Source organism: Schistocerca gregaria, chromosome 2 (assembly GCF_023897955.1).
Source record: "Schistocerca gregaria isolate iqSchGreg1 chromosome 2, iqSchGreg1.2, whole genome shotgun sequence".
NCBI classification, from domain to species: domain Eukaryota; kingdom Metazoa; phylum Arthropoda; class Insecta; order Orthoptera; family Acrididae; genus Schistocerca; species Schistocerca gregaria.
The window spans coordinates 54,169,667-54,192,470 of NC_064921.1; the positions used below are offsets into that span (position 1 = coordinate 54,169,667).

The 22,804-nt window shown below is 38.0% G+C and overlaps 1 protein-coding gene across 2 annotated transcripts in view; it reads right to left on the reverse strand.

The window, feature by feature from the left end:
• Positions 1 to 21,059, reverse strand: part of LOC126336296 (myosin heavy chain, cardiac muscle isoform-like) — a 128,017-nt gene extending 106,958 nt beyond the window's left edge. Inside the window, exons 1-2 of one of the 2 annotated variants that reach the window (XM_049999833.1) lie at positions 20,924 to 21,059; positions 460 to 752 (exon numbers count right to left, since the gene is read on the reverse strand). In XM_049999833.1, coding sequence (XP_049855790.1) covers positions 460 to 752; positions 20,924 to 20,926 — 296 coding nt within the window. In that variant the 5' untranslated portion in view covers positions 20,927 to 21,059. Of the gene's footprint in view, positions 1 to 459; positions 753 to 20,025; positions 20,109 to 20,923 lie in introns of those variants that run through there. The other variant, XM_049999832.1, reaches the window with a different exon arrangement.
• Positions 21,060 to 22,804: the final 1,745 nt, after the last annotated feature.

Here is a 22,804-nt window from a genome sequence, read left to right on the forward strand (position 1 = left end):
TAAATAACTGCAGGCTCAATTTGTTTTTGTCTAAAGACAAGAAATTTGTATTTTTTATGTGTAGTGTTAGTCCAGTACATCCTAGATTAATCTAATAGTCCATTTCTGTCTCTTAGACAGATGATCAAGACATACCAATGAGCTCTGGCCTGCAGTTTTATATTAATACATATGACCATTCCACAAAACTTCCTGACAGATTAAAACTGTGCCAGACCAGGACCCCAATCTGAATCCTTGCTTCACCTGAATATGATTCAACTAATAGAACCATCTGACACGTGATTCAAACCTTGAGTTGCACAGTCACCTCTATTACTTTCACAAATACCACACAGGATCGCATGCACACCTTACTGAACTAACATACTGAAAGGATTTTATCTATTCACAATTCTGATTGTATTATTTCAAATGCAAAATCTGTCTGTCACAAAAGTAGGAATTAATTTTACTCACATTCTTTTTTTAATGTTATCCTTACAGTGTTTTTTCAATTTATCAATATGTTCCTCATTCTTCTGAATTGAGATATCTTTTTCTGCAAGCAGTGCATTACCTTCATTCCTCTGAGTTTCAAGTTCATCTCTTAATCTTATTATATCAGCTTTAGCTTTCAGGTTACGATGCCATATGCGGTGCAAATTCTTTTGTTTTTCCAGTTCTTTTATGGGGGTAATGGCCAGTCTCTGTGCAATACAGCTACGTAGCTGTTTCATGTATCCAATGAAGATGATACTGGCCTCTGAAACCTAAAGATATTTGGGTGGTTATTCATATTATTTATCCCTGAGCATAACAAAAGTTTATGAAATTTTTTAGTGTCTCTGCATATCCCCTTAAATAATCCTCAGCCCAAAATTAAATGAACTAATGTTATGTGAGACATAAAAAGAGCAACAACTGCTACACTGTGCAAATAAGATCAATTGTAACAAGGCTCAGAAATTTATGAATGAAAAAATCAAAGGCTACATCTCAAATTTCCCTCCTCTGAATCCCTTCTTTCACTTTGTAATTCTATGTACACATCTGCATTTGTACTTTGCAGACCACTGTGGAGTGCACGGCAGTGGGTACATACCTCTGTACCACCTATAATGTCTTACCATTCCATTAGTTTGCATAGCACTGGAAGAATGACTGCGTGCACAGCAATCAGCCTAATTTTGACTTATACTCAACATGTAGAAGTCAGTAGTATATTTCTGTATTCCTTACTTAATACTGGTTCTTGAAACTTTGTAAGCATAACTTCATGAAACAGCTGGTGTCTTTCTTCAAGTGTTTGTCTATTTAGGTTGTTTAGCATTTTCATGACTGTCTCCTGTGTGTCAAAAAACTGACCATGCTTCTTAATGCCCTTCTATGTTTAATATCCTTCATATATGTACCAGACACCTTAGGACTGAAAGCATTTCTGCAGTATCCTACCAATGAGCCAAATCTACCAACTGCTTCACCTACAGCTGAGCCAATGTGATCATTCCATTTAATATCCCCACAAATTGTTACACCAAGTTATTTATTTCTATGAGCTGACTAATTCCAGTGGTGACTCACTGATATGCTGGTGGAGCTACTCTCTGGGTCTCTTTCCTGATATTTCCTATCTTTCCCTCTCTGCTTTCCTCTGCTATTCAACCACAGTAATTATTTATTATTTATCTGTGTATCTGAGAGCTCTGCTCAATTTGTTCCTATATTTTCAGCCACAGTGAGCAATAATATTCTGTTTCATATGACAGCAACAACTATTTGTGACTAACAGCCTTTCATTGTACTTGAAGCTGTTTCTTTTAGCAGCTGTTCACAGCTGTCTTTATGCTGTCTCACTTTTCAGCTAATTTTCTGTTCACACTTGGTCTCCTGTCTTCCTTCATCTACTTAATTGAATTTACCTTATTTCCTTTTTTATGTCAGTAAAGAGTCCCAAATCATTTTTGAGCAAATTACATGTGCGTTAAGGACAGTTAGCAGTTGCAAAGGAAACAATAAATTATTATTGAGTGGTGGTGTTAACACTGATTATACTCGTAGTAAGCTACCAAAATTGAAAGAGGGTCTCAGCTCATTACTGATTTCACACAGTTTGCAACACACAGTCAACAACTACACTCCTTGAAATGGAAAAAAGAACACATTGACACCAGTGTGTCAGACCGACCATACTTGCTCCGGACACTGCGAGAGGGTTGTACAAGCAATGATCACACGCACGGCACAGCGGACACACCAGGAACCGCGGTGTTGGCCGTCGAATGGCGCTAGCTGCGCAGCATTTGTGCACCACCGCCGTCAGTGTCAGCCAGTTTGCCGTGGCATACGGAGCTCCATCGCAGTCATTAACACTGGTAGCATGCCGCGACAGCGTGGACGTGAACCGTATGTGCAGTTGACGGACTTTGAGCGAGGGCGTATAGTGGGCATGCGGGAGGCCAGGTGGACGTACCGCCGAATTGCTCAACACGTGGGGCATGAGGTCTCCACAGTACATCGATGTTGTCACCAGTGGTCGTCGGAAGGTGCACGTGCCCATCGACCTGGGACCGGACTGCAGCGACGCACGGATGCACGCCAAGACCGTAGGATCCTATGCAGTGCCGTAGGGGACCACACCACCACTTCCCAGCAAATTAGGGACACTGTTGCTCCTGGGGTATCGGCGAGGACCATTCGCAACCATCTCCATGAACCTGGGCTACGGTCCCGCACACCGTTAGGCCGTCTTCCGCTCACGCCCCAACATCGTGCAGCCCGCCTCCAGTGGTGTCGCGACAGGCGTGAATGGAGGGACAAATGGAGACGTGTCGTCTTCAGCTATGAGAGTCGCTTCTGCCTTGGTGCCAATGATAGTCGTATGCGTGTTTGGCGCCGTGCAGGTGAGCGCCACAATCAGGACTGCATACGACCGAGGCACACAGGGCCAACACCCGGCATCATGGTGTGGGGAGCGATCTCCTACACTGGCCGTACACCTCTGGTGATCGTCGAGGGGACACTGAATAGTGCACGGTACATCCAAACCGTCATCGAACCCATCGTTCTACCATTCCTAGACCGGCAAGGGAACTTGCTGTTCCAACAGGACAATGCACGTCCCGTGCCACCCAACGTGCTCTAGAAGGAGTAAGTCAACTACCCTGGCCAGCAAGATCTCCGGATCTGTCCCCCATTGAGCATGTTTGGGACTGGATGAAGCGTCATCTCACGTGGTCTGCATGTCCAGCACGAACGCTGGTCCAACTGAGGCACCAGGTGGAAATGGCATGGCAAGCCATTCCACAGGACTACATCCAGCATCTCTACGATCGTCTCCATGGGAGAATAGCAGCCTGCATTGCTGCGAAAGGTGGTGAATTCCTGGGACAGTGAATTCACGGTGTTCTTATTTCAATTTTCAGGAGTGTATATTAGAATTACTACAAACAGTACCTACGCTACAGATTATATTGGCACCAACAAACAGTCAGACAACCATGCAGTAACTATAACTCAAAACCATCTGTCTGGTCACAAAGAAAAAGTGTTCTCAGTAGAACAAAGTTTTAAGTCCAGAAAGCTCTGTCTTCAACACTAAGAAATCCATGACAACAACATAAGTACCTTTAATCAGAATGTGGTTAATGAAGACTGGACTGAAATCCAAAATGACAAACAAAGTGTAAACAGCTTCACAGCCAAATATTGTGAATATACTAAGGAGCACCCCTGTCAAAAACAGATGTGAAAAAGTAAAGAGAGACAGAACAGATGAATTATAAAGGGCATCATTATTTTGAGAAAAAGGCACAGTATCATTAAACATGAAACCAATCACTCACATTTCAAATGATACTATAAGAAATATAAAAAAATCTACACCAAAGTTACAAAATTTTCAAAGGAAATGGCTGTTGAAGATAACATTATCAGCTCCGATAATAATGCAAAAACAGTGTGGATAATGATAAATTCAGAAACAGGAAAGGCAACTTTTAAATTAATAGCCCCAAGGAAATCAGATAGGATAATTCATTACAAGAAAACACAGAAAATATAGCCAAATCATTTATGACTACTTCATAAATGTACGCAAAAAACCTAACACAGGATACATCAACTCCAACAACATGTGCAAACACTATGAATGCTTTAACAGAAAGGATGTCCACTACAAAGTTCTATATTTCTGTATCCAGCTAGTGAGAAATAAATAACAAAAATCATAAACAAGTTGACAAACACCAAGACCCAGGACATCTAAGTATCTCATATAGGATTATTAAACTGTCATTTGATTTATCATTAAGCACCTGACCAACATGCTTAGTGCAGCCATCACAGTAGGACTGTATCCAGAGAGTCTAAAAGTTGTTAGGGTGCTCTTCCCTAAGACAAAGATGACTCTACAGAACATGGAAACTACAAACATGTTCATATTATACCAATAACACCTACAATTTTAAAATTTACTCTGTATAACAGATTAATAAGCTTCTTTACATCACAGAATATCCTATCGAGAAGCCAACTTGGATTCAAATCTATTACTTCAGCAACACAAGAGCTTGTACAGGAACACTTGACAGGAAAAAATCAACAATGGGGAAATTCTGCAACCTATAAAAAGCTTTCAGCTAAGTTAATCATAAGATTATTTTGAAAAATCAAAAATTATATGGGGTGTGAAGCACTATGTTCAATCTGATACAACTTTTCCTTAGCGAACAGATATCAAAAAGTAGAAATACGAGATGAGGAGACAAGATTATCTTGGAAAATTCAAAATTATATGGGGTGAGAAGGACTGCATTCAATCTGATAAAATCTTTCTTAGTGAACAGATATCAAAAAGTAGAAACACCAGACAATGAGAGAAAAAAAAAACTTCTCAGATATGGGGTACATTCAAAACAGCGTTCCTCAGGGAAGTGTCCTAAAGTCACTACTATTCCTGGAATACAGGATGTCCCAGGAGGAATGGTCAGTATTCAGGAATATGACAGGACTGATCATTCAAAGTGAAAAAAGCTTACAAACATGAGCTCCAAAATGTATCCCTTACGAGCTATGAGCACTTCTTCATCTTCAGTAATATGAAACAAATCTCTTCTTCTGCAAACTCTTTACTTTCCATATTTTGAGAGGTGATAGTATGGACCCAAACAAGGAAAAAGTGTCCATAAACCACAGGTTTTAGTGTACACTTTAAGAGTTATGAGCAGTTGTTCATATTCACTACTGTGAAACCTGTCTCTAGGTATGCATTTTAAAGCCAGTGTTTACCAGACATTTTTTTCTTATTTTGGACAGTACTGCCTCCTCCTAAAATATGGAAAGTAAAGAGCCTGCAGTAGAAGAGCTCAGTGTTTCACAATGTCAAAAGTAAAGAAGTGTTCATAGCTCTTAAGGTACACAGTTTAGAGCCCATGTTTACCAGTACATGATGTTCTTTCATATTCCTGAATATTGACTATTCCTCCTGGGATATCTTGTATATTAATGACCTTCCTGATGAAACCCTACAAAAATCCATACTATTTGCAGATGACACCAATATTTTAATTACAGGCCTGGATCTAGGAGAAGCTACATGTGGAACTGAAAGTGTATTACATAAACTAGATAACTGGTTGAGAAATAATATTCCTGATTTTATAGGCTTCTGAAGATAGCAAATTAATTTGTTGAAACTTTTAAAATGCAATAAAAATATATTTGGCAACTGATTACTGAATTTTATTCCCAAAAAATTAAAAAATAACAAATATTATGTACTTTTCAAAAAGATGGGTTAGTGCCAAAAATCACTGCGAACAAACTTGAGCAAGTACCTTGATGATAAATTAACATGGACAAAGCACATCAATAGCAAAAATAGTAAATTAAACTAGGGCTGCAATGTATTACAGTAGTTAGCCGAAACTGTTAGTGTTGAAATCCTCAAAACATTTTACTTTGCAAACTTTGAAGCCATAATATCATATTAAATAGAATTATGAGGGAGCTCAATAAATATGAGGAAGATAATCATCATACAGAAAAGTGCTATTTGCGTAATGACCAATGAGAAACTTCAGACAAGCTGCAGACCAAAATTCAAACAGTTAGATATTTTAACACAGACTATAAGTACACATAAGAAGAACATTAGCAGTTTTAGGAAAAATCATGGAGTTAACCAACAGCAAATAAGAAACTGTTGGAAAGTCTTTATGAGAATTAATGCATTTAAGCACACAGCCATATATGTAATCTGCAGCATTCTGTAATTGCACTAAACTGTAGTATACACTATGTAACAGTCATTGTATAATCAAAATCTGAGACAGATATGTAATGATACAAATATATCACTTGAAATAAATCAAAAGGCTGAATAAAGAAATAAATACAACTATTTCATTTTTACAGCCATTTGTTTAATTCTCTCCTTTGGGTGATAACTTGCTGTGGTGTAGAATGTGTCAATAGTTTTACAAATACGATACATTTTTTCTTTGTAAACATGACTACATTTATTTATTTATTTACATTTGTTGAGTGTAAGCCATCAAGCTGTCTTTTGCAAATGTCATACATAGGTAGAGTAGATTACTATAGACAGCACTTACATACAGTAATGGTACATACATTCATCTTACTATTCTAATTATATTACATGTTACAAGAGAGGGCAAGTACATTAGAATTCATTGAGTGAATATAAACATTTATTTACTTTAACTTCCTTTGAAACAGATTAAGTTCACAAGTTTTCAAAGCTTGTGTCAGCTTGTTGAACCATATCTTCCCAGTAATTTAAGGACTATTGTCAGTTATTTTTAATTTTGTACTATGCCTGAAATAGTTCCTCTTACTTCCAGTATAACTGCACTTATTTAGTTTGCTTTTACTAGTCAGAAAAAATATAAAAATTTATACAAATACAAGGAATATACTGTCAGATATTTTTGTTGGACAAAGGTTTCATGACAGGACTCTCTGGGCTTTAGTCCATGCATTGACCTAATGGCTGTTTTCCATAACACTAATATTCCACTCAGGTGCAGGTCTGCTGCACAACCCCACAGCTCAATACCATAATTAAGAAATGGATAAACTGTTCCACAGTAAACAATTTTCAGTGTTTGGATTGGCACTATTTTTGTCAACTGATTCATAAGATACAAGCTACTGCTGATTTTCTCACACACAGAAGTAATGTGGTTTACTAACTGAGATTTTTGTCCAGGTGGACACCAAGAAATTTACTGTTATCTGTTTCTGCTGATGTAATGCCACAAATATTGTTGATTTCAGCCTCATGAGAACCAGTTGTTTTAAATGTTAATAGCTGGGATTTACTGATGTTGGTGTTTAGACCCTGATGTAGAAAATAAATTGTTACTTCCATCACACCCTTAGTTGCAACTGAGTGCAATTTCATGAAATAAGAGGGAGGTGTCATTAACATAGGTTACTAGATTTGAGTTGAAAGATTGCGTCATGTCATTGACAAAAACCAAGAAGGGAAAGAGACCAACAATAGATCCTTGCAGTACTCTCTGGATTACTGTATCTCTAGAAGATTGTAAATCTTTTACCTTGTTATCTATTTTACATGAAAGTTTAGTACATTGTTTGAGATTTCTCAAGTACATGGTCAGTAATTGCATAGATGAATCCTTAATGTTGTAAGCCATATATTTCTTAATGAGCCACCTGTAGTTGACTGAGTCAAACGCTTTGAAAAGATCTAAGAATATGCCACCTGTCTTCATACCTTGGTCTAGGAGCATGTACACTTAATGGAGAAATTAAGCAACTGCACTAGTTAAGCACCGATCTTTCCTAAAGCCATGGTGTGTTTCTGTGATCAATTTATTCTTTACAAAATAAGCAGAAAACTGAGAAAGGATAACCATTTCAAAAATGATACTAAAGGTAGTGATCAATGATATTGGGTGGTAGTTTAACCTCTTTTGTACTGCCCTTCTTATGCACTGGTTTAACAATGCTTGTTTTTAAACTACTAGGATAAGTGCTTTTCTAATAGTGCAGTTTACGAGGTGTATTAGTGGTTTAACTATTTCTTTTATGCATTTTTCCACAACTACACTCGACATATCATCCCATCCAGCTGAGTAATTGTTCTTTAACGTGAGGATTATCTTTCTTATATCATTTTCTTTAATCTCATTAAATTCAAAACTCAATGCTTGAGGGATATGCTTTGGTATCCCTCAGTACATTTCTAAAGTGCGTATTGGATTTCCTGTTGGAGATATGAAATATTTATGAAAAATGTTACATAATGCTTTGGGTTCTTTTATATTAACATCCTGTATAATGCATAAGGGTTTACTGTCCCTAGTTGTGGAGGTTTTTGATACTTGTTGATAAGTTTCCATGACATCTTGCTTACATTTGTAGCTTGAGAGATTTCATTCCTGTGGACTTGTTTTCTAAGGTTTGAAAGTTATGCTTAAAAGGATTCCTTAGCTGTGTTTTATTTTTGTTTGAAAATGTACAGTCTTTTTGATTTTTACAGGACATCCAAGTCACGAATTTTTGCCTGAGTTTAACAAGGCTGGATGGAAGTCTGAGTTTGTTATTTCTTCCAATCTGACTGCATATTGGCCCTGTCTGCATTTCTTTAATGGGATGACAGGAATGAAAGTGTCTCATAAGGATGTTATAAAACTCATACCATTTGTTATCTGATCCTCCCATATGGTAGATTCACTCCCACTTCTCCTCAGCTAGTTTAATTTTCAGGGAATTGATGTTACTACAACTTGTTTCTTTTCAAACAGTTTTGATATTATTTTAGGAGGTGTTTTCACATATTCTATCTGTTGTGCAAAGCAACCTGAGTAATGAAAGTCTATGCTACTAAACTTAGCAGTGTCGTCAGGAGTTTTGTTAATTATTGTAGAATCTATCCTGGTAGAACTAGAATCTGACATTCTGCTATCCATGACAACTACATTTTTAAGACTGTAAGAGGTTTTATGTCAGCAATGCTGTTGGAGTTTACATCAATGTTAAGATCTCCAAGTATAGCAAGGTCATTGCGACCAGTTTGCCTAATTATGATATTGAAGCTGTTGAGAAAATGGGTTACATCTGCACAAAGTGGTCTTTATATTCTTATTATTTTATGTTTTACTACACTGCTTCCATGCTCTTTTAGTCCAATTGCAATACCACTTACTTCTAATATACCCTCTTCACTGTATTGCTCAATAAATTTAAGTTTCTTACATATAATATTTTCTTTCCCAAAGACTGCCAGACTGCCACCTTTATGCTGTTTCCTACAGTAACAGTTTACCAGTACATAGCCTTCTACTTTATTACAGTTAATTTCATTACATTTTAGACCATTTTCAGTTAATACTAACACTTGTGGCGAATGCTCATATACAAATACCTGCAGTATAGTGAGTTGCTTCCTAAGGCACTGCACATTCAGTTGTATCATGCTAAGTGATGCCTGGATTTCTTCTCTGTTTATAGTCTGTGGATGTTGTTGTGTTCTGTGAGAGTGGAACCAAGATTACCTTCACTGTTGTACTTATGTGTGATTACACTGAGTGCACAGGGTTCACACACATGTAGTTTGCTGGTTGATCACTGCTGTAATGGTTTGTTTCTCTAAAAAGACTTCAAATTATAATCTAGTGCTATTGGTTCCTTCTTGTTGGTAACTAGCCATTTATATAACTTTATTTATTACCCTTCTTGTTCTCTTCATTATTTTCAAAATATTAATCTACATCAATCTACTGATGATTACCCAGTTACGTAGGTACTACCCGTTCAGTATGTGCATAGTAAAATTGGTTGTCAGGCATAAGTGACTTTGTAAATTTAGAAGGTAGGTGTCGGATACTTTATGACTGTATACTTTGCTCTTTGTTGTGGAGGTTGGAGGGGTGACAGAACACCACATTAGTACGGATGGAAAGGGTCCTCCCACCACCCCCAAGAAGCAGCTAAATAGAAGCACCCCCTTCATCACCCAGTACCACCTCAGAATAGATAACCTGAACCACATTCTTAGTTAGGGCTGTAATTATCTATTATCCTGCCCTGAAATGAACAACATCCTACCCAACAGCCTTCTCACCCCTCCTGAAGTGGTATTCTGTCACCCACTGAACATACACAACATATTAGTCCAGCCCAATCCCTACCCTTTGCCACAGGGATCATTTCTCTGTGGAAGACCCAGATGCAAGACCTGCCCATTTCACCCATCCAGCACTTCCTATTCCAGTACTGCCACATATTTATCCTACACCACCAGAGGCTGAGCCGCCTGTGAAAGCTGCCATGTCATACACCAGCTCTGCTGCAATCATTGCACAGGTTTTTATATTGGTATGAGTAGCAACCAGCTGTCCTCTAGGATGAATAGCCACCACCAAACAGTGGCCAAGAGCAAAGTGTACCACCCTGTGGCACAACATGCAGCTAAGCATAACAGGCTTGATTTAAATGGCTGTCTTCAACCAGAGGCATCTGGAACCTCCCCTCCACCACTGCTTTCTTGAACTGTGCAGAGGGGAGTTACGCTTATAAGATATTCTCCACTCCTGCAATCATCCTGGCCTCAACCTACCATAACCTAGTGTTCCCTCACCATACACACAAGACCGTCCTGCTCCTCTGCTCCCCTTTTATCACCTCCTCCCTCACCCTCCTTGTCTGCCACTCTCTGCCAATGCACCCATCAGTCTTTTCCCCTTCTCTGCTCCACTCCTTTTCAACTCCTCATTAGTCCCCTCCCTCCCCTACAGCATCCTGACACTGTCCCTGGCAGCCTTGTCCTAACACATAGTCTCTGCACGCTGTGCCAGGCAGTACTAACTCTTCCTCCCCCCTTCCCTCCCCCCCCCCCCCCCACACCATCCATACTCTGATATCCCTTCCCCTTCCCCATCCCTCTCCAGGCTGCTACTTTTGCTTGATGCAAGACAGTGACGTCTTGGCTGGAGTGGGCAGAGATAGCAGTTGTATTTGTGTGAGGTGTGCTTGCTTGTGTGAATGTGTGTCTAAAGATGAATTTGGCTGAAAGCTCAGTTTCAAAAAGTCTTTTTGTTGTGACTCAACATGTCATCTTTAGAATGAGTAGCAATCTCTCCTTTTCATAATATTTTTGATATTCAGACCTGGACTTTCCATTGTTTAATTTTTTAAATAGTTGCCTATATTTAGTTTGAGGATGAATAATAGATATTAACCATACAATATGGTTCTGCACAACAAATACCTTGTATCTATGTATAATATTGCTTCAGATAATCATTCCATGTGATCTCAATGAATGTAAGTATGCAAAGTAAAGTAATTTTCTAATACTTTGATTATCAAAATCAGCAATTACACATAGAGAAAATATTGCTGAATGTGTGCCTTTGAAAATATCTGTACTATGTTATTTCCAGTTCAATATGCACACCCAGGGATTTTGAATAACCGGTTTTACATATTTCCTTTCCCCCACATGACATTTTTATTGACGATAATGAGAAAGACCTTCCAGCACATTTTAAATTTCCATTAGGCATGCAACTACAGTGCGGTCTTTGCCTAGTTACAGCACCACCTGGTGTCAGTGAGATAACTCAGCCATCAGGACAGCATGAGGTGAGAGAGTCTGTATTCATCAGCAGCTCAGTGAGCATCCACCAGCAGCAATAAAAGTGACACCAGTCCAAGGGCAATGGTTAAGCAACTGAGCAGGAAGCAACCATTTGAAACTGGTACATTAATGGGTTACCAGTCTGCCCCTTATATATATTTCTCGTCATCAAACAGAAAGCTTTCTTAAGCAACATTGTCATTTGGTTATAGATTGCAAGGGTGAGTGTGGCATCCTTTTGGTGGGCATGGAAGTTTAGACAGTATAATATGATTTTGCTCCTGGACTTCACTGCACAGCTGTTGCTCTGTTTGCAACTTGCAAACTACATTTTCTTGGAACACTTTACTCTGTCCTAGCCTTTGTAAGCATTGGCACATGCCAAGAGCGTAGTTTGAGATATCGCCCTGAATGTAAAATGAGGCTAACAAATTATTGTTTTTATAATACAGTTTCACTCCTTTCATTTGTGTACAATTATTTAGTGGCCATTTATATTGGAATCTTTGCCTGAGTGCTTCTCATCATAATCTTATTCCTTCAAACCTGTTTTGCTTATTTGGAAAAAATGACTGGAGAAAACATTTATTGTTAGATTATGGAAATCATTTATTTAGAACGTTATTATAATTTTATACATTTTGTGCATCCACAAACAAAATTTATTTTTTCTATTAATAACAACTACTATAAAGCTTCAGATGAGTTACACCACAGCCTGTGTCAACTTTGATATTTATCAATAAACTATTAACAGTAGCCTTCATCTATGTGTTTACCCCAGACAAACAGTCCCTTGCTCCTTGCAAGTTTTCAATGATATATCTTGTCCTGCACAGGACTGAATGAGCTGTTTGTTGTAAGTTAGGTGATAGACTGTTTACCAAGAGTGAGTGAACAATACTTCGGAATATTTTATTCATGTGCCCCTTCCATTGTGGATGTGATTATGATCTTTGCATCAACAGAGAGCACCACTTCTGCTTTATCAATGGACGGTGGGAAGTCATTTATACATAATGAAGAGTGTCCCAAAAATGAAACCTGTGAAACACCAGTAGTAATTTGCCCCCTCTCAGAAGAAGATTCACCATTAAAGCTTCATGACCTATCTAACAATACCCTCTGCTTCCCATCAGCTAAAAATAAAGTGAACCCCTTACCCATTGTACCTTGAAAGTCAGAAATGGTGGCAGCTACTGTGTAAGAGCACATGAGCACATATATACCCTAACTTTTGACACCTTCCAGATTTATTGGTTATTTTTCTTTGAATTCTGATAAACATAACATAGATGCTCCAATCTGTAAGATATGGGACCTAAATCTACCGTGCTACTACTCCTCTAGACTTGCCATCAGGGCCTAGAGCACACCTTCAGTTGTGCACACTTTAAGGAGCTTTTGTACATGCACAACTCTTGTGACATAATTGCCTTATGGGCCAAATATATTCAGATTTCATAAAAACAATGTGCACAGTTTACAATGTGCACAGCTAGCCCTTATCACTCAACTGGAAGTTTACGTCAGTGTCACCAGGTGGTAGCACACAGTACCAGACTTGTATCCCCATTCGCTCAGCATAAATCCTGCAAGATGATGGCATACTTCTCAGATATGCTAATTCACTCACTATAGTAAAATTAGACTGGATGCAAATGGTAAAGATCCCAAGTTCAACACTCGGTCTGGCACACAAATCTGGCAGAAGTTTCATATCAGTGAACATTCTGCTCCAAGTGAAAATCTCATTCTGTTAACAGAAAAGTAAATTACCAGGAAAAGTTGCAGGATTTATGCCGATGGGATACAAGTCTGGTACTGTGTGCTACCACCTAGTGACACTGACATAAACTTCCAGTTGAGTGGCGAGGGCCAGCTGTGCACATCGTAAACTGTGCACTTTTTTTTTTATCAAATCTGAATATATTTGGCCCATAAGGCAATTATGTCACAAAAGTTGTGCATGTACAAAAGCTCCTTAAAACATGCACAACTAGAGCTTTCTAGAACAGATCCTTTGAGTAAGAGAGATACAAACTCAAATACGCGTGCCTACAAGTGAACACTTAACAAGGAAGTGCACTGTTAGTATAAGTTGTATGGGTGCAGTGTAAGAATTTCTAATTCTCAGTCCAGAAATAAATTTGTGCTAGGGACTTTTTACATTTGTGCAAAAAAATGGAAAAGCATGAAAACTCCCACTTACACAAAATGTGAAATGCAGATATGTAAAAGCTTACACATTATTTCGCTATTGCCCTAAACTGTACTTAATTATGTACAAAACAACAAAATTCCACAAAACAATTCTTTCTTTAGTCAGATAAGTTATGCATCTTATTATTATTACTATTATTATTATTATTATTATTATTATTATTATTATCATTATTATCATTATTTTTACTGTTCTTATTATTACTGGCAGTGGCTGTAGTGGTATAGACTTGTAGATAAGCATAACTGTTATACAGCAGATGCTGTTAATTTCACACTCTCACATTTATCTGAATCTAAAAATTTGTAAACACTCAGAATGTACAGTCGTGAGCCACCACTAGTCATAAACTATGTTTCCAAAAGAGTGTTATAATCTCCACAAAAGACAGATCACAAAGTATTCCATTAGGTACAATCTTGTGTTGCTCAAGGCTTTACAAAAGGACTAGTGGTAGAAGTGGTTCTCAGGAAAGACATCAGGTATTGTGAAATTTTCTCCATATTTCTTAATTATAACTGACCAATATCTTCTGGTGGGGCAGCCACACTGCTGACTTAGCAGTGTGTTCTCTACACCTGCAGATGTCAGTCAGTTAGGCCAATGAAATATCGTGTGAATTTCAAAACGTCATCAATGTCTCACCCAGGAACCATTTCTTCATGAAAAATCTGGCCATTCAAGTATTCTAACACATTCTCAGTGAAATGATGGACAGCACGTTCAGTGGAGAGGCTCTTTTGGAATCCAAACTGTGTACAAAGGTACATACATTTATACAAACAACCACACAGACACCCAAACATGCACTCTTGTCGCCATGGTGAGAGCGATTATTGATACTCAGTTATTGAAAGCAGTTGCCTGAGCTGATGGAGGTGGAGAGCGGTTAGGGAAGGACCTGAAGCACAGGTAGTAGGAAAGGGGCAGGTCTTCCTTCATTGTCTCTCCACACTTCCTGACCCGTTACTATCAGGCTCCTTGTTGGTCACTGCAGACATGATGCCCTTCTATATCAACCACAAGCTCATGGCCTTGAAGCCATGGAACATAACCTTTCCCATAGTCCTCTTGATATCAAATCCATCAGTTGTTCTGATACCAAAACCAGCACCTCTTTCCCAATTCTCCCAGCCACCCACATCCTCATCTCCATTTATTTCACTTTCAAAGACCAAATGTATAAACATATCTGTAGTTCTGCCTTTGGTACTCACATGGCACCATCCTATGCCAACTTATTTATAGGCCATCTGGAAGAATCCTTCCTATCCAGTCAACACATAAAACCTCTTGTTTTGTTCAGTCATCGATGGGCATAATCTGGACTCACTGCAAGAACAACCTTTGCTCTTTCCTCCATAAGCTCAACATCTACTCCAAATCCACTTCACTTATCCCTTCTCAACTTATTGATATACCTTCCCAGATGTTAATCTCCACCTCTTAGATTGGTCCTCAAATATGTCTGTCCATATCAAGAGCACCAATCACTAACAATACCTCCACTTTGATAGCTGTCACCCATTTCATGTTAAAGTCTCTTCCCTACAGCCTCACCACCGGTGGATGCCACATCTCCAGTGGAAAGCAAGAGTTGTTGAAATAGACCCATAACCTTACCATATCCTTTATTGACAGACAATTTCCTATCCAGATCATCCATAAAGAAATCTCCCATTCCTCATGCTCTTCTGGCACCAGTAAAACTGTTAACCAGCCACTGACCAGCACACTTCTGATCATACAGTATCACCCAGGCCTTTGAAAAGCTCAACTACCTCCTTCACCAGTGCTTTGATTGCCTCTCATTGTGCCCTGAGATGAGTGATATCCTACCCAAACTCCTACCCTCTGGATGATGTATCGAATATATTGCTTCCCCCTACTTATACCTCCCGAGGAGATCACGAATGTAAAATTAGAGAGATTAGAGTGCGCATGGAGGCTTTCAGACAGTCGTTCTTCCCATGAACCATACGTGACTGGAACAGGAAAGGGAGGTAATGACAGTGGCACGTAAAGTGCCCTCCAGCACACACCGTTGGGTGGCTTACGGAGTATAAATGTAGATGTAGATGTAAATGTAGATCATGATTATCATTAAGGCAGTGACTCAGCATACTGGACTATCCTTCCAAACACTGTGAACCTATAGTACGGGTGGCCACGGCCCAACACACCAACAATGAAAATCTTGCTTACCGTACTAACACTATGTTACACAATCAATAACTTTGTGTATGGTCTCTGTTTTCTGCTTTGTTCCAAGGCTGACTCTGACAGGAATATGATGCACTTTTTGCTGAAATCTGAATAAAAATCAATGTTAAAGACCGTGATAATGTCAAAGTAAAGTTAAAATGTGGGAAATTTTGTAACATGAAATCATTAATGGCAGGAAATCATTGTATTGAGAGAATAAGACTTATGTTTGGAGTGAAAAAAATGCATGTAAAAAGTGAGAAAATGTAAAATCTGGTTTTACTGTATATCACACCATCTGTTTACTGAGAAGTGACCATTCAACTATGGCTTTTCCAGCTTACTGGTGCATCACAACATACATTTCTAGAATGTGTAAAGAATGTGGCAGGAGCCTGCTACCAGTCAGTTGACCACATCACAAGCTTAAACTGCTCCTGCAGTCCCTTCTGTTCTGTTGATGCTGAACTTAGATCACTGATGAACTCACTGTGCCCCTCTGAAGTCTTAAGTTCTGTATCTATTAGCTTTCTCAACATGCCAAAAACTGCTATCTATGCTCTAGTAATTGTAATACACATACTTAAACATTTCGGTGAGAAACTTAGAATACAAATCAGTTTTTAAAACAACAGCCCTCATGTGGGGTGCAAAGCAATAAAAAACAATAGAATAAGACAATTACCATTCATTTTAAGTATCCGCAAAGAAATCTTATAGAATTATTGTGTCAGTTTCATGACCTTGGTGTGAGATAGTAATAACTGAAATTATTACAGTAGTTGTTTTCATTCCTTTATTTCACTGAAATTCTCAATAACATCATCGAAATATATTTCATTTGAAACTTTTCTTTCCGTTAATAAAATGGACAAATTGGCTAGTAGTCCTTGATTCATTGCAGAATGAAGGTAATTTTTTACTAGTCAGTTTAGAAAAGCATCATAAGCTAGTTCACCTGGCATTGTTTTATTTACTCTTCTTCTTCCTCATTGGGCACTTTTAATGTCGATATAATTGTACCTTTTAGTGCCAAAAGTAAAAGTATTGTCTACAATTGTAGTTCACACCATCACTGAAAGCTCATTTGGGATTTTCAATTTGTTGAATCATTTTTTTAAGCCAATTGTGGAGATTGTAGTTTTAGTTGATCTAAATTTTCTTCCTCCAGTATCATGAGCCAAAAGTTGATTTAAGCCATAAAGGTAAAATCACATATAGCTGGAAGTAGCAAACTCATTGTTGATCTAGTATCAAGGTTTGCTTTGGGCAGTTCTTGCATAAATTCTAAAGTGCTCACAATTGTTCAAATGTTCCCTTTTATGACTTTAACCAAATTGTAATGAGGACTTCGGCAAGTATCAGATGGTCATTTCAAACTCATGAGAAGAATGAATATAACTTCTCTACAGTACCAAAACATATGACACTAGATGAAACACATTAGACTGCATGAACTCCACAAAGATTTAAGGAAATATTACCACATGGCATAAACAGACATTTGGATTGGCTTATTGAATTTTTCGTTGTACAATTCCATGTATAAGGGGCAATCAAAAGATAACGAGACAGGCACAGAAAAATAAGCAAACTGTTTACTACTTCCACAGTGATTGCAGTCCCACTGTGAAAGAAGGTGGTAAGTGCCTTCAGGGAGAAGTATTCATGGTTGTCCACAGGACTGTGTTTGTGCCAGATGTACACCTCTTCGTCTAAAGCAAACTGATAACCACAAACATCTTTCTTCACATCTCGAAAAATATGAGAACACCATGGGAAGAAACTGGAACTGTATGTAAGATGAGTATGGGATTCCCAGCAAAACTTCTGCAGTATAGTCAAAATAACCTTGGCAATCTGTTGGCCCATCCTTTTCTGTAGCGTAGCCTAAACAACCTCAGCAACATGCAAGCAAGCCCATTTCTGTAGCTGTATGCGACCTTGACAACATGTGGGCGGACTCACATCTTGTCAAGGTTGTTTTGACTATGCTGCTTAAGTTTCCTCTAGAAGTCCTTACACATTCTCCATGCACTCCCAATTTCTCTTCATGTGATTTCCACAATTTTAGAAGCATGAAGAAAGACATCTGTGTCCGTAGACTTGCTTTGGATAAAGATGTGCTTGTCTGGGTACAATCATGGTTTCCTAGACAACCGCAAACATTTTTCCATGAAGGCACTGACCATTTTGTCTCATAGTGGGATAAATGTATTAACCGTTATGGCCATTACTTTGGAAATAATAAATGGTTGAATTACTTTTTTTCCGCCTGTCTCGATTTCATTTGACTGACGTTGACGTGAATTGTCAAAACCTTGATATCTGCACATCACAATATCCGGTCCATGTTTTTCCAGTTGCTGTTGAATATACTTTTGACATATCCTCTGTAGTCTATCCCGATATAAAAAAAAGGCTACGAAGAATTCTCTAACTTCCACAATGTTGTTTTCTATATGGACCTATCTAATTATATTACTCATTTGGTTAGTTCTGCTCTCATAGGGAGTGCTATCAAAAATTATTATGTAATATTTAGGTTTTTTTTATATCCCGCAGGGACTACTATCTTCATTTGATCACCCAACAAGTTACAAGTGATAATGTAATTTTACTACAATAAGGGTTAAACTGAGTGCCCTTGTTGATATTCTTTAATACGTATATTGTTCCTTTTATGAAAGAAATCATCACATAATTTCTCTGTTGTACGGATCTATTATTTTAGTTTCGCGCCGAAGATACCATAGAGCCAGTAGAGTGCACCCCTGCAAGATGACTATAAGTAGACAAAAATTTATGCGATACTGGGTGTGTTCAGCAGAAAAAAATGAATTGTTACAAAACGTTTTCTATGATTAGTTCCAGCGTATAAAGTCTAGATGACTCAGGTGTTGGCCTTGATGTCTTCAGCTGGTAAAAACTGTTGCTTCACTCTAGATGACTCTACTCTAGTTCATCTAGTTGGATTTTCACATTAATAAAATAAACTATGTAATAATTATGTACAAACTTCTAAAAATTACTTTTAGAATGTTATACTGTAGTTAAAATTTAATAAATCATTGGTAAGCTCTTCACTGCACTTTTGCACATATTTTCAAACTGTAGTTCTAGTACACTTGTGTGGATGGCCTATGTATCAAAAAAAGTTTCGTGGAGAAAAATTGCGTCTAGGAAACAACTGAAATCTAGAGTTTTTAAGTTTCAACAAATTCTGAAAACGCAAATTGAGAACTGTCATGGCTTCGTATTAGGTAAATAGGTATCTGGTTTTTCTATTTTATATACGTATGGAGCTTCGGATTCCAAACTGCCTCTTATTTATTGAACATATTTTGGCCTTGTTTGGCCCCCTGTCAGTTCGCCAGTGGTGTAAAGGAAGAAACATGTGTAACAAGTGTCTACCCTCAACATCGATCATTAGCTTTCTTTTCTGAGGAACAGCTGTAAGTAGCACTCGCTGAGAATTGCTTCAACATTCAGTGAAAAAATGTTAGAAATAAGAAGTACAGATCGTCTTATTTGTATGTTTTATTTTGAAACATTTTTAAAAACTAAACATAATTAATCTTTCATCTTTTTAAAAACAAAAGTGTTCAAAGAAAATTATTTTCCATTCTACAGTCTAGTCTCGGCGCTAACGTTGATAACGGTGGGGGTGGACGGGGGTGGGGGGGGGGGGTGAGTGAGGTACTTGCCAACACCTGATTTTACTACGTGGTAATGGCCTCAGGAACCGCTGTTCTACAAGTTGTCTGTTTTACGAAACACTCTGGTTTGGAAGTGTTTACACACGACTCAGTTCAAGATTAGAGTACTTGAATAAATGCAAAATCATAGCATAATTTTAAGTAAAATGACAATGGACAACAAAAAAAGTTAATGCATAACTTCTCCGAAAATAGCATAAAACAACGAGGCTAAAAAGCAGCGCAGCTACGCGTAAAATATTGCTCTGTATCCTACTCACAACTAATTCCATGTTACGTATGGCGCTGTCCAGCACACCGAGTATACGATCAGATTCTATAGAAACTTCGGGCTGATAATGAATTTCTGCATTCTCCCGTGCAACAGACGAATTCTTTGGTTTTGCCCCAGCCATTGTTGACGCGGACGCCCACTCAACTGCATCCGTCACCATGGTAACGTTGTATCCATACTTACCCTAGCCACAGGCATCGTCCTGGGGGCTGCAGTTCCGAACTACAACGGAGAGATCCGAGGAATTCCGAGAGCCGCCCAAGACCAACAGCATTTCTTCTACTCGCTACGGCCAACAGCGACGAGGGAGACAGAAGTCCGTCGGGGAGGTGTGTTCTCAGATTTCCGCGCTGCGTTCAGTTTCTTCGTCTCGATCTAGCTGCAGAGAAACAGCTATTTTGTGTCTCTCCAATTGGTCAGGCCTTGAGAGTGGAAAGCACCGACAGGTTTTCTTCTTTTTCGTTGAAAACACTCTCCGTTGGTTTCTAATCTTACATATTTCCATTTTTGAGGTGAGTGACTTCTCGTTCTCATTGCGATCCTCTTTTCGAGGACTTGTCGTTTCTTAAATGTAGGGATATCCCTAATTTAACACTGTCGAGGCGATTCTGCCCCTTCATTCCGTCAAGGTCACAAGACTTTGGTTTTTATGTATTTATTTATTTATTTACTGTTTTCTTTTAGACTGTTACCAATATAGAACAACAGACAAAACTTTGCATATGAATTGGCATAAATAAAGAACGTAATATTTTAACAGAACATCAAATATGTTAGTAATGACTAAGCATTATGCTATTTAAGGGGGAGGGGGGATCTACATAGAATAACTACACTAAAACTAAAAGTAATAATAATAACTAAAAAATAAATCTACATACTACCATTTGGCTTTCTGGAGCACAGATATCTGTTCAATCTGGAATCGTAAAGGCACACACTAGTCTATTACATTACCATTGGCATTAGTAGAAAACAAATTTTGTAATTTATAATTCTTGTTGTGAGTGCAATTCCAATGATCATATCTATGATTTACGTAAAATAACTTCAAAGACGAAAAGCTTTGGTGCCATCGTTATTCTGTGGTCAGTTGTCTTTAGCTTTTTTTTTTCAATTTAATAAAACCAAGTAATAATAGTCTGTAACATTTTATAAATGTTATTTCAGGATAGTTTCTAACACTTTGTTGGTGTCATTTGAGGGTGAGAAACTGAAAATTTATCAGATTATGGGCCCAGGTTTGTTTTAAAACGAAATTTGTAATAAAATACGTGGCCATGAGTAGTCGCTGACATAAAATTTTTCAAGATGGCAACTGAAGTGGAAAAATATAGTATTCCTTCAATTAATGGAACAAATTTGAACAACTGGAAATTGAGGATGGAAACTCTTCTCAAGGAACTGGAACTTTTACTTTTTGTGCAAGCGAATGGTCTCACAAACGTGGCATTTGTGGATGGACACACAGCGTATAAGGTAACCTATTTAGATTTATGGGCATTGCTCTGCTGCACGTTTGAGAGAAAAGCAATTGCTAGTCAATATCTGTTGAGAAAACAGTTTTATAAAATTTAATGCAACAAATGATATGCGAGTTAATCACTTTCTTGAGTTTGACAAATTGATTCGTCAATAGGCATTTGACTATTTCTGGGAATTGTCTTAAATGATTAATTATGTCATTTTATGCTCCAACATGGTTTTTCCCCTTTCAATTTCAATTTTCTTTTATTAATACGGGAATGAAACGCAAATAATTTGAGCGCCAATTTCCATTCGAGTCATGTGATGCCTGTGAAGTCACTGGCTAGCTCGCTGCCCCTACTGTCATAATGCTAATTCCCAGTGGACTGAAATCGATGTTTGTTCGAAAACTCAAGAAGGCAAAATCTTTCTTGGAAATTTTAGTGATAGATATAGGCCTAACTTCAAAAATTAATGTGTTTCAGTGAAGAGTGTGGTGTATCTTACATGCTTGTAGCTACTGTACTGGATCTTTTTTTTGTGGTAGGTTGTCTACAAATTCTTATTACTGTTCACTGGCGTTCTGTGCCAGTAGGGTAGAGATACTGTTAATATGAAGTAGTTTGCAAATGTGGTGCACGGTATGTATTTCCATTTTTAAGTGCTTTAGGTTTTCAGAGAACCCTAAGCCACACTTTATGTTTGCCTTTCACTCGTTTGCTAAATGACTGTCACAAAAGATTAATTGACGTACGTCAGCACAACTTTAAATAGCCTACATACAGCGAAACAGTGTTTACAACTTGGGATTTCAAGGTCACCTCGAATTATGTTGAGTATAACGAATATGTGAGATGACGGGGGAAACATTCTGTTACAAACTTATCTGGTTATTCCGATAACTGAGGACAGAGTGTGTAGTACTCGCCATGTTCCTTACAAAACAGAAAAGCTTTATTAGGTGCGATATTACAACCCAGAGAAAATAATTGGTTCAAGTTACAAGAGGAGTCAATTGATGAACGGGATACAACCCGTTGGCTTTGACCAATGACGTCATAGTTTATTCGTAGATATCAATGTCTTTAATTTCAAGCCACAAATAATAAATCGGTTATCTTCTGTGGCGAGGCGTCATCATTGTAAATTGAGATAAATTAATCTGTCTTTAAAAGGCAGCGCTACACATTGTATACGATTTTCGTCACTTGCATTAATTTAAATAATTTGTTTATTCTAATTCATTCGGTACTTATTTTCATTTTTAGTGAGTCTGAGATATTTTAGAAGAAGTGTTT